Here is a 25,843-nt window from a genome sequence, read left to right as displayed (position 1 = left end):
ATGTTTAGACTTTAGAAGTTAGAAAAATAAAACCATAAAACAATCATTTTCTGAGTTAACAGGTTTGAATTGAATGGGGGCATGGTAAAAGTTTATGAGAGGCAATGTAATTCTTTACCGATATGAATTAAGTTAGTATGGTCTAAGCTTCCTCCGCGTTAGAAACTGCGCAACTCTTTCAGGATACCTTTTTTCGCAGATTGCAGTAGAACTCACCTGCTCACAACACTCGGGAAAAATAATATTAGATTTTTTAATTCGAAAAAAGTCACAAACTCACAAAGCAAACTAAAATTTAACATTTGTCAAGTAAATGTAATATCTCACAATTTAATCGTGATATATATTTGCAAAGTAAAAGAAAACTCATTGACGCTATTAACATGATAAACCAGAAAGAAAAATAAAAAAGTAGTTGATTTGTAAGGAGGATTACCTTTTTATAACGTTGATAGATTATTCAGTATAATTCTGTGTTTTTACATACAATTTAAAAATGTTCAATTTTATTTGATCTATTTGCCGTCTTGTAGTAAAACGGGTTTCTTTGACGCTTTTAGACGTTAGCAGGTTATGAAAAAGCTGTTAAAACAGTTTCTAAACTTCAAATATACTTTCCTTGAGCTGTTTGCCTTCAAATTTTCCCATAATCAGGTGTATTGGACTTGTTATCCAACAATCGAAGGCCATCTGCTTCACGAATTTCTATAAAAGAGCAGCAAGCGTTTGGTGTTGGAAAGCTGATTCACTCGTGGTGGATATAGTTACATTTTGTTTCGGAGCTCGGCTGAAAAGAAAACATGAGACTGATTTTTGCATTAGCCTTCGTCCTTCTGGCGACCGTGGTGTACGCAAACCCTTTGTCTGAAGAAAAGAGTGACGGCGAGGACAAAGAGGGAGATGTTCAGCTAAACGATCCTGCTGAGCTGGAGAATGATGACGACAGCATCGACGAAAATGTTCATGATGCGCGTGCGAGAAGAGTACGTACCAGTTTTTATGATTTTTTGTTCTCTCTCTCTTATAAAAGAACGATTAGGTCGCTAATTCGGTTATTTTGCTTTAACGAAGTTCCTACCAGGCCACCATTAAGATTCGACTTTTCTACCCGCACAAACTCAATTACAATTTTACTTCTTTTCTGTTTTTCATTTAGGGTTGCAAAAGGAGGTTTGCATTCTGTGTGGCAAGGGGCAAGAGCAAAAGAGGGTGCTTAAAACAGCTCCTTAGATGTCGCCGTGGCCGTGAGCTCGAGAATGATGACGACAGCATCGACGAAAATGTTCATGATGCACGTGCAAGAAGAGTACGTACCAATTTTTATGGGGTTTTTTTTTGTTCTCTCTCTCTCTCTCTCTCTCTCTCTCTCTCTCTCTCTCTCTCTCTCTCTCTCTCTCTCTCTCTCTCTCTCTCTCTCTCTCTCTCTCTCTTTCTCTCTCTCTCTTATAAAAGAACGATTAGGTCGTTTATTTGGTTATTTTGCTTTAACGAAGTTCCTACCAGGCCACCATTAAGATTCGACCCAAAAGGGAATAACCTTTGATTGAATCAAATATTAGATTTGAGACCGTCCGTCAGTCTGCTTTCATCTGAGATGATAACGTAACTGAATAGTAATGATAAAAATTCCTGGTTTACAAACAACATTGATTGAAAGGCTGGCATTAGGGGAAAAAAGGGCAGTTTCTGATAGCCAATATTCTACCTGCTATGTACACAGGTACAGATTAATAGACTGTTACATATAGAGTGAAGTTAGTAGAACCTTAAAATAGAAGGTTTGAACGGATATTTCACTGGAACCCGTTATTGATGATGGTTTGGATCTAGTTCAAGCTTCACCTTTTTGTAAGTTGTTCTCTTTGCAACCTTTAAGTTAACAACTTTTAACACTGACATGGAATTCATAAACACATTTCACTAGCAGTTCGTATTTGCTACAAGAGATAATCCACTTGGCTGGAAGAAACTTGACAACTCCTGAGAAGATTAAACAATGCCGCAAAAGTTCTATAAGTCACTCCACTGTTTGGCATCTGACTATCTTTGTTCCAAATTTACTAACCGTAGCTATGTCTCCAGTTTCTTTCTAAGAGATATTAGTGGTAAACTTGTTACCCCAGCCACCTTGCCCGTTACCCTGCTCGAATTTCATGAAGGAAAGATTCACAAGTCTCACATTTCACCATTCATATAGCAGTTTTAGACATAATTTTAATCTTTAGTCATAGAAATAGCTGTTTTACGATAGTAAAAAGAAAAGTAGTTCAGTTTAGTCTAAATAAAGAACTGATAAGTTGACTGTGTATAGATAAGGTAATTTATTCGTTCGTTCGTTCGTCCTTTCGTTCATTGATTCAGTCGTCCTCTATTGGTTTCTGTAATAATTCATTTTACCTAGTATAATTATTTTAATTACTGTACATATTCTAATCTGCATACATATTCTAGCAGTTTTTCTTGTTTATTAGTCCGTTAACATTTTCTTTTTCTTTACCGTGCTAAATGATTGTCCAAGCGAGCCACTGAAATACCGCGTTAGTTTATCGCTAGTTATCCATATCCGTTTACCCATGTACCTACAACAAAGACTTTTTTCTACCCGTACAGACTCAATTACAATTTTACTTCTTTTCTGTTTTTCATTTAGGGTTGCAAAAGGAGGTTTGCATTCTGTGTGGCAAGGGGCAAGAGCAAAAGAGGCTGCTTAAAACAGCTCCTTAGATGTCGCCGTGGCCGTGAGCTGGAGATCTGAAATGGTCTTGTAGTCCTGTTGCAAAAAATATCGGCGTGTTCTGCTAGAAAATTATTAGACTGTCGAGCCGACACTGTGTAACTTCTTAGATTGATAATTGATAAATAAAACTGCCTAATACAACTGAATGCTGTTGAATTATTTTTGAGAGTTAAACCTGCTGTTCGGGTCATGGTGATACATACAGGCGGAGCGCTAGCGAGATTAAACACGGTTTCTGCAGCATGAGGCAAATATACTAGGAACTTGATGAAATTGTCGTTAAATAGATACTAAAAGTTATATCTCACCTCAACTCAACTCAACTCACCTCACCTCTCACCCCCATTAATCCCATCTCACCAACCTCCCGAGGGGTGCTTGTCCATCGTACGGTGACCTTTAGCATTTGGTACCCAATTACACACCTGGCCCCGGTTGTTCATAGATCGTATAATTTTATGCACTGGATAAAGCGCTTTCTATCGTATAAAATATATATTAAATTGGAAGGCAATCTATTCGCTGGATGGTGACTTATGCACTGGACATATAAAGTTATCCACACTCTTTGAACAACCGAGGCTTTGAAACAGAGATACTAAGTAACTTGAGTAAATTCCTTGTCTGAAAAAAACAACACGTCAATTCCAAAAATAACGAAGGCAATTTGACTGGAGTAGGTTTGACCATAAAGTGATTCATTTTATATCGATGTTGTAATAATGATCCGTAATAGTTTATTTCCCGCTCCTGTGCGGCGACTTTCCCGGTTCCAATGTTGGATTGCGAGGGAGAAAATTCATGGCAAATCTCAGTTAAAAACCAACAGTTCATTTCCGAGCCTCATTATGAATGTAGATGCGAATGTAAACCAGCCGTAAATTTCAACGTTTATTTCGACACGAGGCACCGTGAGACAAACTCGCAATTCCAGTTACACCGATGGACCTTCATAAAAGTCAACTTAACTGCCGTACAAACCGTGAAAACTAATAAACCTTAGTGAACTTAAAATTGAGGTAAAAACTCGGTGGCCCTCGTGGTAAACATTAAAGGCCACCTATGCGCATGCCCGAAACTAAATGTCTGCGCAGGGAACCCAGCTGGGAAACGCGAAGCCCAGCAGTAACATGGCTCCCCAAAATGTCCAACATTTTCTACAAAAAGGAACTAATCTTTAGCAAACACAATGTCAATGTTCCATGCTTAGTGAAAACACTTAAAGTTTCTTTCACTGTAAATCTCTTTCTTAACAAAGTTCTGGCTCCTCAGGCTCCTTGTCGGGGAATCCCGGTCTCTCACGCTTCTACGAGCAGCACAAGCTTGTTAACAGGTCTTTCCAGTCTGGATCCATTACGTGTCAACACTGTCACCGAACGTACTTGATCCTGATCATCGGGGTGAGTTTCCACCACTTTAGCCATGGGCCATCTGTTTCTAGGAGACTGGTTTTCTTTCAACAACACAACATCTCCGACCTGAAAATTTTTTCGTGGCCGAATCCACTTGTTTCTTGCTTGTAACTGCTGCAGATATCCTTTACACCATCTTGACCAGAATTCTTGAGCCATATGCTGTGTACGCCGCCACATCTTTCTGCAGTACAGGTCTTCTCTCTTGAATTCCCCAGGCGGGGGCAGCACAAGTCTTGTCTTTCCTGTAAGCAGCATACTTGGTGATAATGGTGGTGCAGAATGTGGGTCGCTGAGGGTCTCCACTGTCAGAGGTCTGTTGTTGATCGTGTATTCGGCTTCGCAAAGGAAGGTCCTCAACGAGTCTTCGTCCAGACGACTACCATGTTCTCTGATGAGACCATTCATGACATTTCTGATTGACCTGATTTGTCTTTCCCAGACACCACCAAAATTGCTAGCAGATGCAGGGTTCTTAATCCAATCGATGCTTTCCTTAAGGAGTTCCGCTTTGATCTCCTGGTCATCCATTTCTTCAATAGCTTTCTGGAGTTCTGCTTCTGCACCAATGAAATTTGTTCCTCTATCGCAGCGGATTTCCCTGACCGATCCCCGTCTACAGATGAAACGTCTGAGTGCATTTATAAACGAATCCGTTTCCAAAGAATCCGCCACCTCTATGTGTACTGCTCTACTTGCTAAGCAAGTAAACAAGGCTCCGTATCTCTTCACGACGGATCTTCCTCGTTGGACGTGCCAAGGGCCAAAGTAGTCGACCCCACAATAGGTAAAGGGTGGTGTTGGCTCTACGCGCGACTTTGGCAAATCTGCCATTTTCTGTTCTCCTTGGGTCCCTCGAAGGTGACGACATGTTACACATTTAGAAATAAACTGTCTGACCATCGCATTTCCGCTAACAATCCAATAGCCACAGGAACGAAGCTCGTTCAGAGTTATCCCTCTTCCGCTATGATGTGTTCTTTCATGAACATGGCTGATAATCAGTGAACTAATGTGGCTTGACTTTGGTAGGATCACAGGGTTCTTTAGAGTGGGGGGCAGATTGGCCTTCCGTATTCTTCCACCAACTCTCATAACACCATCACCGTCTAGAACTGGATCCAACATGCGGAGAGAACTTGTCTTCCTAAACAGGGCTTTCTTTTCTTTGTCTGACTTACGACTACCGTAGACGACTTTCTCTTGAACGTCTTGCAGACTTTTAATTTCCGACGGGAACTCATTTCTTTGTACGTGCTTTATGATCTCCATTTCTGCTTCTTCTAAGTCAGCTACGTTGACTCTTGTAGAATTGACATCCTTACGTCCGGCAGGTCCTTCATCAGATTCCAAACTGCTGGACACTTTTCTCTTGGCTAGGACTCTATCTCTCAGATGTCTCTTGTATTTCAGGCAAAGCGCTACAGCCATCTTTGCTTTAAACCAACTGGAGAATCGTCGAAGTCTCTTGACAATATCACTGCTCTCTTTCACCGTGCTAATGTTAACCTTGACATTTTTGACTTCCGGGGAATCTGGATCCACGTGGTCTTCATACGTTTCTTCCTTCAGCCAGCTCTTTGCAGGTTCTTTCAGGAAGTCAGGACCCGTGATCCATGCCGCCTTCTCAACAAAGTCCTTTGGAGACATACCTCTCGACCCTTCGTCAGCAGTATTCAATGCAGTTTCCACATAGTGCCATTGTGAAGGAGTAGTGTGCTCGTGGATAAGCTGAACTCTGTTAGCTACGTAGGTATGAAAACGACGAGATTCATTACTTATAAAGCCTAAAACGACTTTACTGTCCGTCCAGTAGTAGTCCTTTATGTCCTCATACTCCAATTCATCCTTTAACTTGTCACCAATATTGACAGAAATTGTGGCAGCAGCCAATTCCAATCTCGGGATACTGACTATCTTCTTCGGTGTTACGCGGGCCTTTCCCATAACAAACGACACATGTACTTTCCCGCTCTCGTCTTCAAGTCTCAAATACGAGCACTGTCCATACCCACACGTCGAAGCATCGGACATACAGTGGAGCTGTGCCGACACAATCTTTCCGAATTCTGCGGGTTTGAAACTTCTTGGCACTTTTAAACTTTCAAGTAAGCAAAGTTCATTCCGCCATTTTTCCCATCTGCTTTTGGTTGCATCCTCAACAGGTTCATCCCAGCTGTTAGACTGACAGATGTCTTGTAATATCTTCTTTCCAATGAGTACTACCGGAGCGATGAAACCTAAGGGGTCGTAGATGGAACTAATCGTTGAAAGGATGCCTCTACGTGTGCAAGGCTTATCCTTAAGTTCAATCCTGAAGTTGAAGGTATCTGATTTGATGCACCAAATGACTCCTAGTGCTCTTTCAATAGGCAACTTATCTTGGCCAAGTGCAAGGCTCTTCACATTCTCTGCTCTGTGCTCGTCAGAAATTGAGTTAATGATGCGTTCAGTGTTGCCCACAAACTTAGTCAAGTTGAATCCCCCATTCCTGCAAACTGCCTTGACGTCCTTCGCTAGATCAATAGCTTTGTCTTCGGTGCTTGCAGATTTTAGGGCATCATCCACATAGAAGTTCCTTCTAAGGGTGTTGGCTACCTCAGTTCCATAGTTGTCTTCGTTTTCGTCTGCTGTACACTGAAGTGCATAGTTGGCACATGCAGGAGACGATACTGCCCCGAAAAGGTGCGCAGTCATACAATACTCTTCGGCTTTCTGCTCCAAGTCTCCATTTGGCCACCACAAAAATCTGAGGAAACTTTGATCTTCCTTTCTAACTCTCACTTGAAAGAACATCTTCTCGATGTCCGCCATAAAGGCATACTTCTCCTGGCGAAATCTGGTTAGCACGCCAAGGAGGTTACTTGTAAGATCCGGTCCCTGAAGAAGCTTGTCATTCAAGGACTGTCCTGCAAATGTGGCCGAACAATCGAACACCACTCGTACTTTCGACTTCTGCGGATGATAGATCCCGTGATGAGGAAGGTACCAGGTTCTTCCAACCTCATCTTTGAACTCGTCATTCACCTTCCGAGCATATCCTTTGGAGATGATATCAGCCATAAAACTGCAGTAATCCGCACAATATCTGTCATCGGCCTTCAGACGCCTTTTTAGGCCAGTCAGACGCTTTTCTGCTTGTGCATAGTTGTTAGGGAGCTGAATGTTCTGATGCTTAAATGGGAGGGGCATCTCATAATGCAGGTCATCAAGATGAAGGATGCCACTCTCCACCGTTTCGCAGAACTTGATGTCTTCACGTGACATTGCTGTCCCCTTTTCTCGTTCAGAGAAGTCCAACTCGAACATCTGACTAACTGCTTGTGGAGTTATCCGCTCCTTCACCTTTCTCTGTGTGACTACATATCCCCGAGGGGTAATTATAGTATCTTCAGGGCTAAGATTGATTCGGTTGCATGTAATCTGGCTACTCGGCTGTGGATTACAGAGGGGCCCGTTGACGTACCATCCGAGGAGTGACCGAACTGCGTACGGGTCTGAATCTTTGCCGTAAACGATTTCTCTTGGACGTAGGGCACTTGGGCAATTCAATCCAATAAGCAGACCCACTTCGATGTCTGCCATGTATGGGGGTATCTCTGCACTGATTTTCTTCAAATGAGACATCTTGCAGATTACGTCAGGTCGAGGTATTTCATTGCGGTCTGCTGGAATCACATGCCGCGTAAACGTTCTAGGTAGGTCCAAGATCACGTCCTCTTCTTTAATGTTGGCTACCACCAATCCTTCAATGGCCTTTGTGGTAACACTGCTTGTTCCGTGAATCGTAGTAAGGATAAGGTCAGTGTCATTTCCCTCAATGCCAAGTGCCTTCATTGACTTCTCAGTCACAAATGTCCCACCACTGGCATTGTCTAGCAGTGCATAGACCTTTATCTTCTTTGCTGGATCACTCTTGTGAAACAAGTGAACTGGTAATATGCCCATGTTGATAGGTACATCTCCAGCTTCCGTGACGTTACAGATGGCAGTGCGGTTGCTGCTAACCCGAGGTTCAGCTCCAGGTTGATTATCACTGTCGTTGCTGATCTTCTTCGCCCAATCATAGTCGTGTAGCGATGTGGGGTGTGGCCTTTTGCAAGTCTTACATGTCTGCCGCTCCTTGCAGTTTTTGGCAATGTGCTGATCACTAAAGCAACCAAAGCACAGTTTCTTCTCCACTACAAACTCCCGTCGCTCAGTTAGAGTTTTCTTTAAAAACTGTTCACAATCATTTAGGTTGTGAGGTCTTTTGCATAAGGAACACGACGTGGACTGCTCCTTTCTACCTTCCTGCTTTAATCCCGTGGCAAGGCTTGTTCCTTTTCCTCTGCTACGTGGCCTTCGTCTAAATTTGACATGAGTGCCTTTGTCTTTCTCATCATGATGAGGTTTGGTAACATTTTCTTCTGAGAATACAGGATCTGTGGCAAGCTCAGCTTGTTTGCGGACAAATTGTGAGAATTCCTCAAAGTCAGCTATCCTTCCTTTTTCAATCTTGGTCTTATTGTTCCTTTCAGTCCATTTGCTTCGTAGATGCCTAGGTAACTTTTCCCAAAGCTGTCGCAGTACATGAGCTGTGTTCAAGTCGTCCATGTGAGACATGCCTTTCATGGCAGACTTTGCTTGGTCCAGAGCAATAGAGAAATTTTGGAGAGCTGAGCCATCGTTTGCTTTAATTGGTTGCCATGAAGACAGTTTGGTGATGTGGGCATTTGCAATCTTGAATGGATCTCCAAACTGTCTCTTTAGCAGTCCCTTGGCTTCTTTGTAGGATCCTTCTGATTTTCTCTGAAGACAACCATTGATAACTTCTTTAGCTTTACCAGAAGTGTACTGACCCAGAAAATACAGCCTTTCACAGGAATCTTCAACCTTTGATTCAATCAAAGACTCAAAGGCAGTCATAAATGCGGGAAATTCCATAGCGTCACCGTAAAACATCGGAGGCTCAGTTGATGGAAGAAGACTCCTTGCTTGCTGGGAAACCATAATTCGAGACAATTCCGTCTGCTTTCTTTGAATGTCTACAATATCTTGAAAGGTATTGTCCTGGACTGTCAAGGGATTAACAGACAAACTTGTTGAGCAACTTGGAGGGCTATAAACACGTTGGGGTGTCTGTGGGATCCCCTGCGATTGATCTCTAATAGAATACACAACTGCATGCCCGTCTACGAAATGGGGTTGAGTTGATGAAATATGTGCACTTGTGGGAATTTCAGTGGGGTTCACTACACACCCAGGAGTCACAATGTCTACATGGGTTTCAAAGTCAAAGCCTGAATTTCCTGATCTGCATGCTGTCATTGGGCTTGTGTAAATGGGGCCTGTTTGCTCTGTAGTATATCCACTAAGAGGATTTGCTTTAGTGGGGTACTGGTGCCCTGAGACGTGATTGCCAGAAGAATGTGCTGGAAGAGACTTTGAAGCAGGTTCTAAAATTGGAATGGCGTTTGATGAGGATGAACTAGTCACCATTGCTGCCGTTGTCATTGTTACAACCGACCCTGGGGTTGACAGGGAGGTAATGTTTGTATCCTTCATAACGTTGGCTGGGAGTAGACTGGACACTGGGAATATTGGAAGCTTTTGTGTCTGTAAACATGTAGGTGTGGAAACCCACTCTTCTCTGTTCATTTGTTTATAAATCCTTTCTTCTTCCTTTGCCTTAGCTAGACTTTTCCTAAGCTCCAATTGTTCCTCGGCCATTTTCAGTGCTTGTTTTTCCTTCAGAAAAGCTGCCTCAACTTCTAACGCTGCAACCCTAGTCTTGGCTTTTATCAATTTCGCATTAGATGAAAGTGACGACAAATTAGAACGTCCAGAGTGATCAGACTTTCTAGAGCGATGAGACTTGTTAGAAGCAGCAGAATTTAGTTCAGCAGATTGAAGCTCTTTCGCCTTAGACAAATATTCACAGACAGACTGTTTAAACTTAAACACATCTCCATCATGAACTTCATACCATGAATTAGCACTGGCAATATCTGATTCATTCTCTAACACTTCGAGGAAATTATCCTGAGCAACTTGTAGCTTGACAAGTAAATTGTTTAAACCTTCCGTTTCAGATGACACAAACTCAAAATTGTTAAGATCAACAAGAAGAGGCTTCATTTTGTTTATCTGCCTAGTCACGTGGCGAAGAGCCACAGTTCTACGCTCTTTTAACCTTTGTATCTCGTACTGTTTACCTTTATCCGTTGTAATTTTCTTCCTTGCGCCCGATTCTAACTCCGCGGCACCATTCTCCGTCGATTTCTCCTCCATATTCAGTGAACCTTGAACCTTAACTGAATCATGAAGCCGTATTTCTGATGCCGCATCCGTCGGTGGAGTGTTAAGCGGTGAAATGGCGCGAAACGAAGCCGTGTCAATTGAAGGCGAACGCGAACGATAACCTTTGAAAATTCCTTCTTCACCATAAGCCATTGTAGATTCCATGTTTTCGTTTTCCATGCCCGTAATTATCCGTGAAAGTTGCAATAGAAAAACCAAGTAAACCGTATTTATCCTTGTAAACCACACATCCATCGACAAACCATGCTTGAGGTCGAGTTTTTACTGTAGATGCGAATGTAAACCAGCCGTAAATTTCAACGTTTATTTCGACACGAGGCACCGTGAGACAAACTCGCAATTCCAGTTACACCGATGGACCTTCATAAAAGTCAACTTAACTGCCGTACAAACCGTGAAAACTAATAAACCTTAGTGAACTTAAAATTGAGGTAAAAACTCGGTGGCCCTCGTGGTAAACATTAAAGGCCACCTATGCGCATGCCCGAAACTAAATGTCTGCGCAGGGAACCCAGCTGGGAAACGCGAAGCCCAGCAGTAACAATGAAAGCGAGGCTAGGTGCAAAAGCTTTTCATATGGGAATGCCTGCCAGTTTGCTTTCATCCGGGATAACACAACTAACATCGATGATGAATTCGTGGTTTACAGGGAAATTTTAAGATGAGAAAGTTTCCAAAAGGAGAACTGATCAGAATGTTGGTTGTGTTATTGGGACAACACTTGAGATACAACTGAACCTCGCCGGGGTTCTATCTGTTATTTTTCACTGTTAATCGGAAAAAGAAACTCATTCTTTCTCAGGAAAAAGGTTAATCTATAACGGGTCAAGTCCAAGCAACAACCGTGGACGATAATTCTGCTGGTATACGTTGGATCAATTGTTGATCTGATCGGCTTAACAAATACAAATGATAAAAGAAGCAGAGACCGATACAACTTAGAATTACGGTTTAAAGGTTATACTTTATTTCGGCTGGCCAAACCAGCCTTCTTCAGGTATAATGAAAATTTACATTGGGACATACGCTTATATGGCTGACAAATATTTGCGCAATAGCGGAACTACGTTAAACTAAATTGATTGACAGTATAAAATATGAAGCAAATGAAATAATAATAACAAAGAATAAAAAATAATAAAAGGAAAAAAGCTAGTACATTTCGTCGCGAATATTCAGGCCATGTGGCAAAAGTGTTCTGCCTTTTGAGATTAAAAAGGCTTCCCTGGCCTTACGGACTGAGTCTCGGTTAGAGTAGACTTTTTCTATGGGGATTAATTGTATGTCGTTAGCAGTGTGGTTAGGAGCGGTGAGGAGGTGTTTTGCGGCTGTGGTGGGTTTCGATTTAGTGTTAGGGTTATCTCTGGTGCGGCGGTGTTCATTAAAGCGGTCTTTTAAGCGTCGTTTAGTCTCTCCTATGTATTGTAAATAACAGCGGTTACATTGGATCATGTAGATTATAGTTTTAGTTTCACAGGTCAGGTTAGATTTGATAGGGCGCGTTTCACCATTGGAAAAGAAGGTGTAGTTAGTGAGACCATTGGATTTGTATGGGCAAGTGGCGCAATTTTTACTGCAACGATAGGAGCCGGAAGGGAGTTGTGGGTGGGGATTAGTCGAGTTAGAAAAAAGTTTAGCCGAAACCAGTAAGTCACGTAGGTTAGGAGATCGTCTGAAGGCCACAACAGGCAAATTTGGGAAAACCTTTTTGCAGCGTGACTTTATTTAAGGCTACAGTGTAACGCCCTCCAAACTAAAATGTGGCGTTACAATTTGGATAAATTCAGATTAAACACAGGGATATTCTCTGAAAATGACTTATTTTTCAGGGTGCATTAACAACTTGTGTCGGAAAAATAGTTTTGCACGTAGCAGTCAGTAAAATTAATTCAGAAAGGAACGAAAAATCGGCCCTTAATGAAAGGCGCGGCATCCACGGAACAACAAAATCTCCAATTTATTCCATAAAATGTTTTGTACTGTTTGCTCTGAATCTAAAAATAATGCTTCAAATGACAAAAATAATTGCTCTGTTTGCTCGGAAGTACAAAAATCCTCCAAACAATATAAGATGTTTGGAATTAACAATTCTCTTAAAGAATAAAGAAAAGATTTGAAGACTAAGAATACGAAAAGGTTCAGAATTTCTGATCCCCCATCATTTAAAACTGAACAAAACCTGCTATTTACACCGATTCTGAGGGACTCAGAATTTTTGATCCCCCCATCATTTAAAACTGAATAAAACTGGCTATTTACACCAATTCTAAGGGACTCAAAATTTCTGATCCCACCATCATTTAAAACTGAATACTGAACTGGCTATTTACACCGATTATGAAGGACTCAGAATTTCTGATCCCCCCAACATTTAAAACTGAACAAAACCTCTCATTTACACCAGATTTTAAGGGACTCAGAATTTCTGATCTCCCAACATTTAAAACTGAATTAAACTCGCTATTTACACTTATTCTAAAGGAACTCAGAATTTCTGATCCCCCCATCATTTAAAACTGAATAAAACCGGCTATTTACACCGATTCTAAGGGACTCAGAATTTCTGATCGCCCCATCATTTAAAACTAAATACTGAACTGGCTATTTACACCGATTCTGAAGGACTCAAAATTTCTGATCCCCCCATCATTTAAAACTGAATAAAACTGGCTATTTACACCGATTCTAAGGGAATCAGAATTTCTGATCCCCCATCATTTAAAACTGAACAAAACCTGCTATTTACACCAGATTCTAAGGGACTCAGAATTTCTGATCTCCCAACATTTAAAACTGAATTAATCTCGCGATTTACACCTATCCTAAAGGAACTCAGAATTTCTGATCCCCCCATCATTTAAAACTGAATAAAACTGGCTATTTACACCGATTCTAAGGGACTCAGAATTTCTGATTCCCCCATCATTTAAAACTGAATAAAACTGGCTATTTACACCAGATTCTAAGGGACTCAGAATTTCTGATCCCCCCAACATTTAAAACTGAATAAAACTGGCCATTTAAACCGATTCTAAGGGACTCAGAATTTCTGATCCCCCCATTATTTAAAACTGAACAAAACCTGCTATTTACACCAGATTCTAAGAGACTCAGAATTTCTGATCCCCCAACATTTAAAACTGTATAAAACTGGCTATTTACACCAGATTCTGAAGGATTCAGAATTTCTGATCCCCCCATCATTTAAAACTGAATAAAACTGGCTATTTACACCGATTCTAAGGGAATCAGAATTTCTGATCCCCCATCATTTAAAACTGAACAAAACCTGCTATTTACACCAGATTCTAAGGGACTCAGAATTTCTGATCTCCCAACATTTAAAACTGAATTAATCTCGCGATTTACACCTATCCTAAAGGAACTCAGAATTTCTGATCCCCCATCATTTAAAACTGAATAAAACCGGCTATTTACACCGAATCTAAGGGAGTCAGAATTTCTGATCGCCCCATCATTTAAAACTAAATACTGAACTGGCTATTTACACCGATTCTAAAGGACTCAAAATTTCTGATCCCCCCATCATTTAAAACTGAATAAAACTTGCTATTTACACCGATTCTAAGGGAATCAGAATTTCTGATCCCCCATCATTTAAAACTGAACAAAACCTGCTATTTACACCAGATTCTAAGGGACTCAGAATTTCTGATCTCCCAACATTTAAAACTGAATTAATCTCGCGATTTACACCTATCCTAAAGGAACTCAGAATTTCTGATCCCCCCATCATTTAAAACTGAATAAAACTGGCTATTTACACCGATTCTAAGGGACTCAGAATTTCTGATTCCCCCATCATTTAAAACTGAATAAAACTGGCTATTTACACCAGATTCTAAGGGACTCAGAATTTCTGATCCCCCCAACATTTAAAACTGAATAAAACTGGCCATTTAAACCGATTCTAAGGGACTCAGAATTTCTGATCCCCCCATTATTTAAAACTGAACAAAACCTGCTATTTACACCAGATTCTAAGAGACTCAGAATTTCTGATCCCCCAACATTTAAAACTGTATAAAACTGGCTATTTACACCAGATTCTGAAGGATTCAGAATTTCTGACCCCCCCATCATTTAAAACTGAATAAAACTGGCTATTTACACCGATTCTAAGGGAATCAGAATTTCTGATCCCCCATCATTTAAAACTGAACAAAACCTGCTATTTACACCAGATTCTAAGGGACTCAGAATTTCTGATCTCCCAACATTTAAAACTGAATTAATCTCGCGATTTACACCTATCCTAAAGGAACTCAGAATTTCTGATCCCCCATCATTTAAAACTGAATAAAACCGGCTATTTACACCGAATCTAAGGGAGTCAGAATTTCTGATCGCCCCATCATTTAAAACTAAATACTGAACTGGCTATTTACACCGATTCTAAAGGACTCAAAATTTCTGATCCCCCCATCATTTAAAACTGAATAAAACTTGCTATTTACACCGATTCTAAGGGAATCAGAATTTCTGATCCCCCATCATTTAAAACTGAACAAAACCTGCTATTTACACCAGATTCTAAGGGACTCAGAATTTCTGATCTCCCAACATTTAAAACTGAATTAATCTCGCGATTTACACCTATCCTAAAGGAACTCAGAATTTCTGATCCCCCCATCATTTAAAACTGAATAAAACTGGCTATTTACACCGATTCTAAGGGACTCAGAATTTCTGATTCCCTCATCATTTAAAACTGAATAAAACTGGCTATTTACACCCGATTCTAAGGGACTCAGAATTTCTGATCCCCCCATCATTTAAAACTGAACAAAACCTGCTATTTACACCAGATTCTAAGAGACTCAGAATTTCTGATCCCCCAACATTTAAAACTGTATAAAACTGGCTATTTACACCAGATTCTGAAGGATTCAGAATTTCTGATCTCCCCATCATTTAAAACTGAATAAAACTGGCTATTTACACCGATTCTAAGGGACTCAGAATTTCTGATCCCCCCATCACTTAAAACTGAACAAAACCGGCTATTTCCACCGATTCTAAGGGATTCAGAATTTCTGATCCCCCATCATTTAAAACTGAATACTGAACTGGCTATTTACACCAATTCTGAAGGACTCAGAATTTCTGATCCCCCATCATCTAAAACTGAATAAAACTGGCTATTTACACCGATTCTAAGGGACTCAGAATTCCTGATCCCCCCCTCATTTAAAACTGAACAAAATCTGCTATTTACGCCAGATTCTAAGAGACTCAGAATTTCTGATCCCCCCAACATTTAAAACTGAATAAAACTTGCTATTTACACCTATTCTGAGGGACTCAGAATTTCGGATCCCCCCAACATTTAAAACTGAACGAAATCGGCCAATTTCACCGATTCTAAGGGACTCAGAATTTCTGATCCCTCAATCACTTAAAACCAAGCAAAAGCGGCTATTTTCACCGATTCTAAGGGACTCTGAATTTCTGATCCCCCCATCATTTAAAACTGAATAAAACTGGCCATTTACACCGCTCCTGTGGGACTCAGAATTTCCGTTCTTCCCATCACTTAAAACTGAACAAAATCGGCTATTTTCACCGATTCTAAGGGACTCAGAATTTCTGATCCCCCATCATTTAAAACTGAATAAAACTGGATATTTACAACGATTCTAAAGGACTTAGAATTTCTGATTCCCCCATCACTTAGAACTGAACATAACCCGCTATTTTACACCAAATTTTAAGGGACTCAGATTTTCTGGTCCCCTCATTACTTAAAACTTAAAATAATTGGCTATTTATACCATATTCTGACAATGTGTACTTATTTTCTCCCACCTCTGAACAGCTTCTTTAATCTCTCGATATTGATAAGTTGAATCCACTTCCATTTAGACTGTTGTCTTATTTCACCACCTTCTCTGGATGCTAGTGCACTGAAACGTGTTATCCTTTATTTCTGAAGAAAAATAAATATAACGTGTAAAAAGCTTTATACCAAAGTGAAGTGTGACATGGACGAGGACGAATTCTCTTAAACCAAGTCGATAGCAGGAATAACAAGCACAAAACTGTTCAGTGTTCAGCGATTTTTTTTTTTCCGGTACAATATAATCCATTTCAACCTGGGATTACATTCAAGTCTTTTGAGTCTGTTTGAAGCTATTTAAAGTATAGCAAACACAACTGAATATTCTTTCCAACTTGAAAAGGAAAATGCATATACCAAAGGATGCATAGCCATTTTTTGTCCGCTCGCAACACAAGCAGTCCAAGCTCGCGTCACCAGAGAGCGTGTAATAATAAACCACTAGTGGGACGGTGACCTTTGAGTGCAAGCGGTATTGGGTTACAGGCAGCCGTTGAATTTTTTTTTTCTTTTTTTTTTTTTTTTTTTGTATGGGAAATAAAATGTCGATTCTGAAGCTTCAATAACGCTACATTTAGCTTTCATACAATAAAATGAATAAAATTGACTCACCTCCGGTCTATTCTTGCGCGTTTGGAGATTATTTTACCGTTTCGAGCATTCCTTATAATCACTGTCCGATTCCCTTCATAAGACTGTGTTCGCAACGGACTAGAATATTGAACGGCTATCTCTAAAACAGGGAACGGGGAATGGAGGAATGGGGAATGGGGAACGGGGAACGGGGAACGGGGAACGGGGAATCTCTAAAATAGGGAATCTCTAAAAGGGGGAATCTCTAAACGGGGGAATCTCTAAAAGGGGGAATCTCTAAAATAGGGAATTTCTAAAAGGGGGAATCTCTAAAAGGGGGAATCTCTAAAATAGGGAATCTCTAAAAGGGGGAATCTCTAAAATAGGGAATCTCTAAAAGGGGGAATCTCTTAAATCTCTAAAGCTTTTTTACAACCACTGTTTCGGCAGGCTTTTTTGTTGTCTGATACTGGGTATTAAACACCGCGCCAAATGAGCCTTGACCAATTACTTCCTGGCTCGTAATCTCGTCCCAGCTAAATTGGATCTTGTGTCTTATAGGGAGCCTCGATCGATGGTAACGGTCGGTATGTCGGTCGACTGATGGTCGATATCTCGGTCGATGTATCTACCGAGTATCGGTCGATTGTCGGTCGAGTAGCGGGCGAGCGTCGATCGAGCATCGGCCGCTATATTGGCGATGTATCGACCGATCATTGGATCACCTTCGGTCGAGAGATCGACCGACAGTCGGTCGCGATAGCATCGGCAGTGTGTTGGCAATACATCGGTGAACCGTCGGTCAAGTATCGGTAAAGTGTCGGTCGATGCATCGGCCGATACTCGGTCGACACAAAAAAGGAACGAGGATTTTGCTTTGTTCTAAATCGGTTAAACCGGGACACTACGGTGTATTACGCTGGCATGTTTTTGCGCGTTCTATTGACCTAATATGGTAAAATGATGCAATAGTGGAAGAATAAAATGAGATAACGACAGACTATCGACCCGCTATCTGTCGTTATTAATTATATTGGCCATCAACTGATATCACGACCGATATAGCGGTGCGCTATGTACACGAATGTCAATCGAGATAAGGACGAAGTGTCGAAAAAACATATTGATAGAATATTGACCGATATATCGGCCGATACTATCGGCCGGTAAGCGGTGAAATATCGATGAAGCATCGGTGATGTGTCGGTGAAGTGTCGATGTATTGCTATCTATATCGGCCGACAGCCACCTCGGTCGATACGACGACCGCCATAGCGGTACAACATCGACCGAGTCATCCCCAATTATCGACCGAGTAGCGACCGAGGCTCGACCGAGATATCGACCGTCAGTCGACCGTGAGTCGACCGACATATCGACCATTACTATCGATCGAGGATCCCTATAAGACACAAGATCCGCTAAATTTTGGGAGCCCCAGCCTCAAGCTTTTTTCTTTTGCTGGCAAACGCCAATGGAAACTTGAAGTTGTTATCCATGTTGACCTGAAGCCACTGACTTGAAAAAAGGTTGACCGAAGGTCGGGATGACATGTCTTATCTTAACACGTTCTTGCAGCCATTTCCCGCCATTTGGTACTACTTTTAGAGAATTTGTCTTTTTGGTATAAAAAAGCAGACGCTATTAAACCTTACATTCTCATTACTAGTCTTGTTAATTACGCCATGAAACGTAACCAGCCAGACACAATGAAAACATATCTAGCATTTGCAATTTGGGTGGCTTCCGGCCTACGTCAGACATGTCCTTAAAGCATGTCTGCTACCTGAGTGATAACATCATAGATAAGGTGAATTTTTTCCTTGACCAGTGAAACCTTTTTTTTCTTGAAAAACATTGAGGGCGTTTGTTGCAACTTTCGAAAGGCATAAAAGGAAAATGGTTAGTTTTAGACATAAGAAAGGGCTTTTTTATTAGACATCGTTGTAAGGCCATTAGGGCTGATGGATCAATCGCAACACAAACACCGCGAATTTCACAATTGGCATTTTTGAACTGATCACTAGATAAGCTTTTTGCAGGCGTCAAGACGTCTGTCTAGTCCAGTGAATGATGGTCGACCCGTGTTAAAGATGCCAGGCTCGGTTCCAGTTCCAGTCATTTTGAGTCTACGGCTTATCCAGAGAATCAATTGCACTTTCAGCTTTACCGTTTTGCAGAAAGATGCTGTAGAAATTCGATTTCTCTTGCTGTATGTGGCCCTTTGGTATCGATTGGCATAAATTGTTTGGACCACCCCTACCGAAGATATTGCGGCAAGCGACGACAACAATTTATTTTTATCTTATATATCTAGTAATTATGACAACAGCTGTCAATAATATTATTGGTTGTTGGCAAATGCTGTAAATGTCTCTTAGAAAAAACTATACTTCTAAAACGTTCATAGATTTATCCAGTTTGTTGATAGATTCTCCCGTTTAGAGACTCCCCTTTTTTGAAATTCCCCCTTTTAGAGATTCCCTATATTAGAAATTCCCTGTTTTAGAGATTCCCCCTTCTAGAGATTCCCCCTTTTAGAGATTCGCTATTTTAGAGATTCCCCCTTTTAGAGATTCCCTATTTTAGAGATTCCCCGTTCCCCGTTCCCCGTTCCCCATTCCCCATTCCTCCATTCCCCGTTCCCTGTTTTAGAGGGAGCCAATATTGAACCGTGGACTGTCAACGTACATGCTTCTACCCAAATCTGCCCGTCTAGCCTCAAATAATTGATGTCTTTCGCTTTTTCACTAAATTCCACGCCATTGAAATACTTGAGATGATGTTAATGCGAGTCAAAATGTAACGGCCACGCTACAAAAGTAAATGAATGACCTTTGTAACAGCAACGATCTGACCGCAAAGGTCTCTCCTCTTCACGTGCACGTCCCAGGGACGAGGTTGTGTTCATGAGTCACGCAAGGTTCTGTGACACTTTGTTTTCCAACTTAGTTTCAAATAAAAGGATCATATCTGTGTAAAACCGGAGAAGAGAACTAGACCTAGTAGAGTGAAATAACTGCTGAGCCCAAAGATCTCTGAGACAGTTTGGAGAGTTTATTAGGAAGCTACGTGACTCGACATCGAGCACGTGCTATGACGCACTACCGGACTCTTGACCGGTTGCTGTCGCGTGGTTCAAAATAATCTTCTTGTATTTCAATTCAAATTATTACGGTGGCCCGTAAGGGCCATCTAGATATGGGTATATTTTTTTTATAGCCAAAATATTACTGTCAATTTACTTTGGGTCTCTGTAACACGAGATCTCGACTTATAACACGAGATCTCGACTTGCAATGCGAGATCTCGACTTAGAAACACGAGATCTCAACTTATAACACGAGATCTCGACTTACAACGCGAGATCTCGACTTAGTAACACGAGATCTCGACTTAGTAACACTTGATTTCGAGTTATTTTGCGACCTCTCGCTTTACTAAGTCGAGATCTCGAGTTATAATGTGAGATCTCGTGTTAATAACGCGAGATCTCGACTTATAACACAAGATCTCGACTTAGTAACGCGAGATCTCGACTTAGTAACGCGAGACCTCAACTTATAACACGAGATCTCGACTTACAACGCGAGATCTCGACTTAGTAACACGATATCTCGACTTATCAGCACTTGATTTCGAGTTATTTTGCGACCTCTCGCTTTAATAAGTCGAGATCTCGAGTTATAATGTGAGATCTCGTGTTAATAACGCGAGATCTCGACTTAGTAACGCGAGATCTCAACTTATAACACGAGATCTCGACTTGTAACACGAGATCTCGAGTTAATAACGCGAGATCTTGTCTTATGATGCGAATTCTCGAGTTAATAAGCGATTTCTACTTGTAACGCGAGATCAATTTAGTTGTGACACCGGTGCGAAGTGTTGTATCAGACGTTGCTCTACACTATGGATGAAGATTCAGACGGATGCGGATTGTCAGCTGTAAGTGTTTACCCTTTATTCTTTATTACACTCACAAGATAATGACATAAACGTCTACAAAGGTATTCTGGTCAAAGATAGTGTCTAATCCAAGTAGCTGGGAAGCGGTGTTCTTTGTAACAGCACGAATTCTCACGGTTTTGGTATTAGGCATTGACCCCAAACCTGCGCTTGTTCAGTCTGGAGACACTGAGAAAGCTTTGTGTGGCTTTTTCGTTGTCCAAGGATCTTGTCTTGCATGTTAAGATAATCGAAACTCAAAGTCCGGTCCGGGTAATTTTTGAACTACAATGTGGCCTCCCACGCAGTCGTTTTTAGAAGACTCGTATTACGAGTCCCCTAAAAACGACCGCGTGGGAGGATATTTTTGAACTGATCAGTACAAAATGCAGACTGCAGGCTAGGTACAAAACGCGGACTGAGAATAAAGAGTTAGACCGTCTTTTTTTTTCGTCAAATCGTGATGACATGTCATGTTGTAACTTACCCAGCGTCACGCAATCACTTTTCTGCGTTAATCTTCCGCTGTTGTGTTCCCCTAATAAATGACAACATGTTGTAACATGTCATTTTATAACCTACAAAGTGTTTTCTGCCGTCATCATCCAAATTGGGGATTATTTTTGGCACTGATATTCTTTCTATAACCAGGAGCCCATCACCACAATCAGGGTAATGGGCTCCTGCTTTAACATAATCTTTCAAACGCTTCCATTGTCTTCAGACTGTGCGCGAGATTTTAGTAGTGTCAAATAACACCAGGCGTATTCTATAAAAATCGATACGGGAATTGAGTCGATTCAATCAATATCAGTCGCCGATTGCTATCGATTGATGTCGACAATCGATAACAGTACAGCTAGTCGATAATTCACATAAAAATTTCTTTATCGATTGCTTTCTATTGGCAAAAATTGATAAAAAAAATCGATAAAAAAATCGATAACAATCGATAATTCCCGTGATCGTATACGCCCTTGAAAACAACTGAAATTATTTGTTTTCCAAAGTGCCCAAAAAAGTTTCAGTTTGGAAGGAAAACGCTAGATCAATTTGATGTTTTCCTGCAGATTGAGTGCCGATTTTTCACTGCGCATGGTTGTGTGGTTAAGACTCAATGTGTTTTGCGAAAACCCCAGCAAACTATACATTCTCTGAAAGCTTAAGAATTGTAGATTTCACAAATATATTTACTTGAAGACGCGTTTATAAAAGAATCGTTCTCTTTGTTAAAATAGGCATAACTTTTGAAATGGAAAAGAATAAAGACTTCCCGGCATGGTTTTATCGCCGAATTCATGGGCAATATTTGATCTATGAAAATGTCCTTTAGGGCGTTCTTCCGGCATAACGAGACGTGTGAAAATGATTACGCCTAAAACAATAGAGCTTGCACAATGAAGTTGGGAATGTTGCTCCTGGCCAGGAAATCAGACTAGTGCATAATACACTCTTGAGCAAAAAACATCAAATCAGAAACAAGAATTTTCATCTCAATTTGTTGCATTTTGGTCCTTTAACCAAGCTAAATGCAAAATAAAGGAGAAAGCACAAACACAAAATGTTGCTATCAATGACTTCTAAACAACATATGCTGGGTTCCTATTCAATTCTGAGATAATTTTTTTGCCATTCTTGTTCTATTGAAGCTAGGCTGCTTTCACTTTTGGCAGTTTTGACTATATTTGGAAAGCCACATCATCTGTACACGAAAACGCTAAAAACTTGAAAAGCTTACATTTTTCTCTGATGAAACTAAAGCTAAATGATAGAGTGCATTCAGATGCAAAATCTGTAATATGCGTGTCAGTTTTGAAAAAAAAGTTTGTATTTACTGCGCTGAACATGTATGTGGAGTAACGTAAACGTCAAGTTTATTAAAATACGTTGGTTTTATATCATATTTATCACCACCGTTTGTTTCTGATTTTTAATCAATTAAAAAAAATTATCGACATTTGGCCCCGGTTGCCCAAGCCACCATATCCTGCGGTCAGGTACCCTAATTAACAATCCCTTGTGAGGAAGCGGAAGAGAGGATGCTAGACACTAGGTTTTTAAAGTTAAAGTTAAAGTATTAAGACCCAACACTTGCTTGCTACGTTTGTACAAAGATACAGATGCCTTCGGTCGCTGGCGCCGGCTTTACCTAAAATCTCTAGACGAAAGACGCAGAAAATTTTAGAGAACTAATCTTGCCCATAAAAGTTAGAAAATGCTAGCTCTAAATTGTTCATATATAATTCCAGAAAGTTCCAGTGTCTCGAAAATCGTAGGCGAAGTAAGGGGAAAGTTTCCGAAAATCATAGATGTTTGAAACAGCCACAGCAGGACATATCGAAAATTTTAGCTGTTCCCGAGCCATCGAAAATTCTAGGCAACCTTTGCTTCTCCGAACAGATATTTTATAGAAAACTGTCGTTGGGTGCCCCTGTTGTCTGTATGGGAAGATTAACTTACGTGAAAAGACATTCAGGTCCTTTAATATTCTCTCGTGCAAAAAATTGGGAAGTTGAGTTCAGTAGCACCGGGTGAACAATGTACTGGTACACTGAGATCTTGCAGAAACCACATGCATGTGCAGAAACCTTGGAAGGTAAATGTAAATATTATTGTATTACCTTTCACCCTTTACAATACAGATGTCCATGAACACCTGTATCGGTATGGTGGTTTTCCCCCATTGGTGGATGCCAAATGGGGCTACTGGGAATACACCCTAAAACCCAACTGCAAGGGAGATACAGTACCAAATAGATCCCGGGATGGTAAATCAACCATGGTTTCTCTATGTATTGAACAGCCATTTCAAAGAAGACAATCTAAATTATCACCCCTTGATTACTGAAGTGTTTCTAGCAACTCGAGGATTAACCCAGCTGACCACATTACTCTGCAGTATAATTATGTCATCAAAACATGACAATATACATCAGAACTGTAACATATTGCAATACTGTTTAATTGATACATATTGTGTAACATAGTCAAGTGTAATTAGCATATTGTAAATTATGCCATTACTGCACATTTTCACACACTTGCACAGTGTAATGACTGGCTGGAGTATTGCTGCGCCCTGCCTCTTTTATGTTCCAGTTCTCACCCCAGAGTTATGACAGCCAAAATCTAAATCAATGAAAGATAACTTCACCTCTTTCAAATGATGAGATTTATTACCAAGCATACATAATGAATTCAAAAGTCAATATTTGTGGCTCACTTGGCAAAGTTGAAGAGCAAAATGCTGTTAACATCACCTCTCAACTGCTCACCATTTAGAAGAGATTAGAGAAGAAAAATCTGTTGTTCAGAGTATGACAGTAACATTTTAACTTAAGCAAAAAAGCAAAACAGAAAATTAGATCACCAGAACCTCCACAGTTTGTTGACTCCCAGTGCGTAGTTGCTGGAAAGGGAGGAGATTCTACAGTGTACTTAAATGAAAAAATCTATAGGGAAGGTAACGATAAAGTGGAATGGAAGAAGTCTTACTGGTCTAGCCCTGTGAACTATGTGGGTCAGCTAGTCGTTGGTTACAGTATTTTCGTTTTTCGCCGCAGAATTTGCATCCGTGATCCCTCTTGATGACCAAACTTCAGGTAAAAGAGAGACCGAAACTTTCCTGTGATGTTTGGACGTCGAATAGCCAAATTGTTTGCGAATCCGCACAGACGCGCCTTCACATAAAATCGCCGCCATCTTTGTTTAACAAAAAATCGGTACTTAGTCTCGCTCGGCCAAATTTCTTAACTGGGGCGATCATGCAAACTCGGATCCAGGCCTCGCTGCTGACCCCCCCTGCTCTGGACAATGTCAATGGAATAGGCAAAGTCTCCTGAATTATCATTGAAATGGTTTTCCAGTATCCATTTGCCAAGAAAACAAAGCACACTTATATCAAACTAATTTTAAGATTGGAAGAAAAGCCTTTAAAGACTGTTGAGAATCCGTGTAACTAAACAGGAATTTAAAGCTTATTTTTTTATACTTTTAATTGAAAAGGATTTGCTGAAGCAAAGACATGCAAAAATTACAGAGAGATTTAAGGCTCGACGTTTCGGAGTCATCTTGACTCCATCATCAAGAGAAAAAAATCAGTTTTTTCTCTAGATGATGGAGTCAAGATGACTCCGAAACGTCGAGCCTTTAATCCCTCTGTAATTTTTGCATGTTATTATTTTATATGGAGCCATTCTGTGGCTGTACGCTATTTCTCTAGATTTGTTATAAGTTGTTCCAGGGTTATCCCACCCTAGAGTATTACGCAAACCAAAATAGAAAAATTGTTATGGTAGACTTGTTATGTCATTAAATGTCGGCGATAAGACAGAGAAGTTCATAGTAAAGATTCTCTGCTTCAAGCGCGTTTGTGGGCATCCTAAGATCGTTTTCGTTCATTAAGATTCTAGCAAGCTCTCTAAAACTGTCGGAAATATCATCTTCAGGCTCCTCACAGCAAACGTCCATCGCAACTTCCACTTCTTCTTCAGGAACTTCATTGAGATATGATGCCCTGCCGTCAGCTTCAGGTATAAAGTACAGAACATCTGGCCGTCCAGCAGGTGAATCTTCAGTTTTGGAAGGACGAATTCTATGGAGGTTCCAATGCTGAGCAACTCGTTGCAGTTCCGCTCTTAAAACAGGCATGAAACAAAATTTCAAACACTGCATTTGAATATAATTGTCATCATTAAGCAGACCTCCATCCCTGAGATCTTTAAAGAATGAAATCCACCAGTCACTCTCGGAATTTCTTAGCAATGCCCACCATCCTTCAATTCGTTGATTTGAGACGGATTTTCCATACAGAAAGCTTTTGTTCCCCCGAAAGGGGGAACAAAATGTAAATTATATAATTTACCCGGTTCTCGTGTTCTCGCGTTTTAAGTCGAGATCTCGCGATATAACTCGAGATCTCGAGTTAGTAAAGCGAGATGTCGCAATACAACTCGTAATCTCTTGTTGTAAGTCGAGATCTCGTGTTACTAAGTCGAGATCTCGCGTTAT

The 25,843-nt window shown here is 40.6% G+C and overlaps 4 protein-coding genes across 7 annotated transcripts in view; 1 reads left to right on the top strand and 3 right to left on the bottom strand.

Annotated features, from left to right (window-relative positions):
* Positions 1-25,843, bottom strand: part of LOC146451455 (uncharacterized) — a 299,471-nt gene that overhangs the window by 141,321 nt on the left and 132,307 nt on the right. The gene's annotated exons all lie outside the window — the stretch shown is intronic.
* The window catches only part of LOC146451462 (uncharacterized), a 43,938-nt gene continuing 18,826 nt past the window's right edge, over positions 732-25,843 (top strand). For 2 of the 4 annotated variants that reach the window (XM_085098850.1, XM_085098848.1), the window contains exons 1-3: positions 732-983; positions 1,157-1,306; positions 2,651-2,738. In XM_085098850.1, the coding sequence (XP_084954976.1) occupies positions 801-983; positions 1,157-1,306; positions 2,651-2,738 (421 nt within the window). In that variant the 5' untranslated portion in view covers positions 732-800. The remainder of the gene's footprint in view (positions 984-1,156; positions 1,307-2,650; positions 2,739-25,843) is intronic. The other 2 variants (XM_085098849.1, XM_085098851.1) reach the window with 2 other exon arrangements.
* LOC146451467 (uncharacterized) lies at positions 4,036-10,584 on the bottom strand. The gene has a single exon (XM_085098757.1). The coding sequence runs from the start codon at positions 10,582-10,584 to the stop codon at positions 4,036-4,038; it is 6,549 nt and encodes a 2,182-aa protein (XP_084954883.1).
* On the bottom strand, positions 25,008-25,660 carry LOC146451466 (uncharacterized; the record flags this gene model as incomplete). The annotated part of the gene is made up of 1 exon (XM_085099103.1): positions 25,008-25,660. A coding segment is annotated over one exon (516 nt), but the record flags the coding sequence as incomplete, so codon positions are not given.

This window comes from Pavona decussata, unplaced genomic scaffold, assembly GCF_977016875.1.
Source record: "Pavona decussata unplaced genomic scaffold, jaPavDecu1.1 SCAFFOLD_386, whole genome shotgun sequence".
Taxonomy (NCBI): Eukaryota; Metazoa; Cnidaria; class Anthozoa; order Scleractinia; family Agariciidae; genus Pavona; species Pavona decussata.
This window is presented reverse-complemented; position numbering and strand designations above follow the sequence as displayed.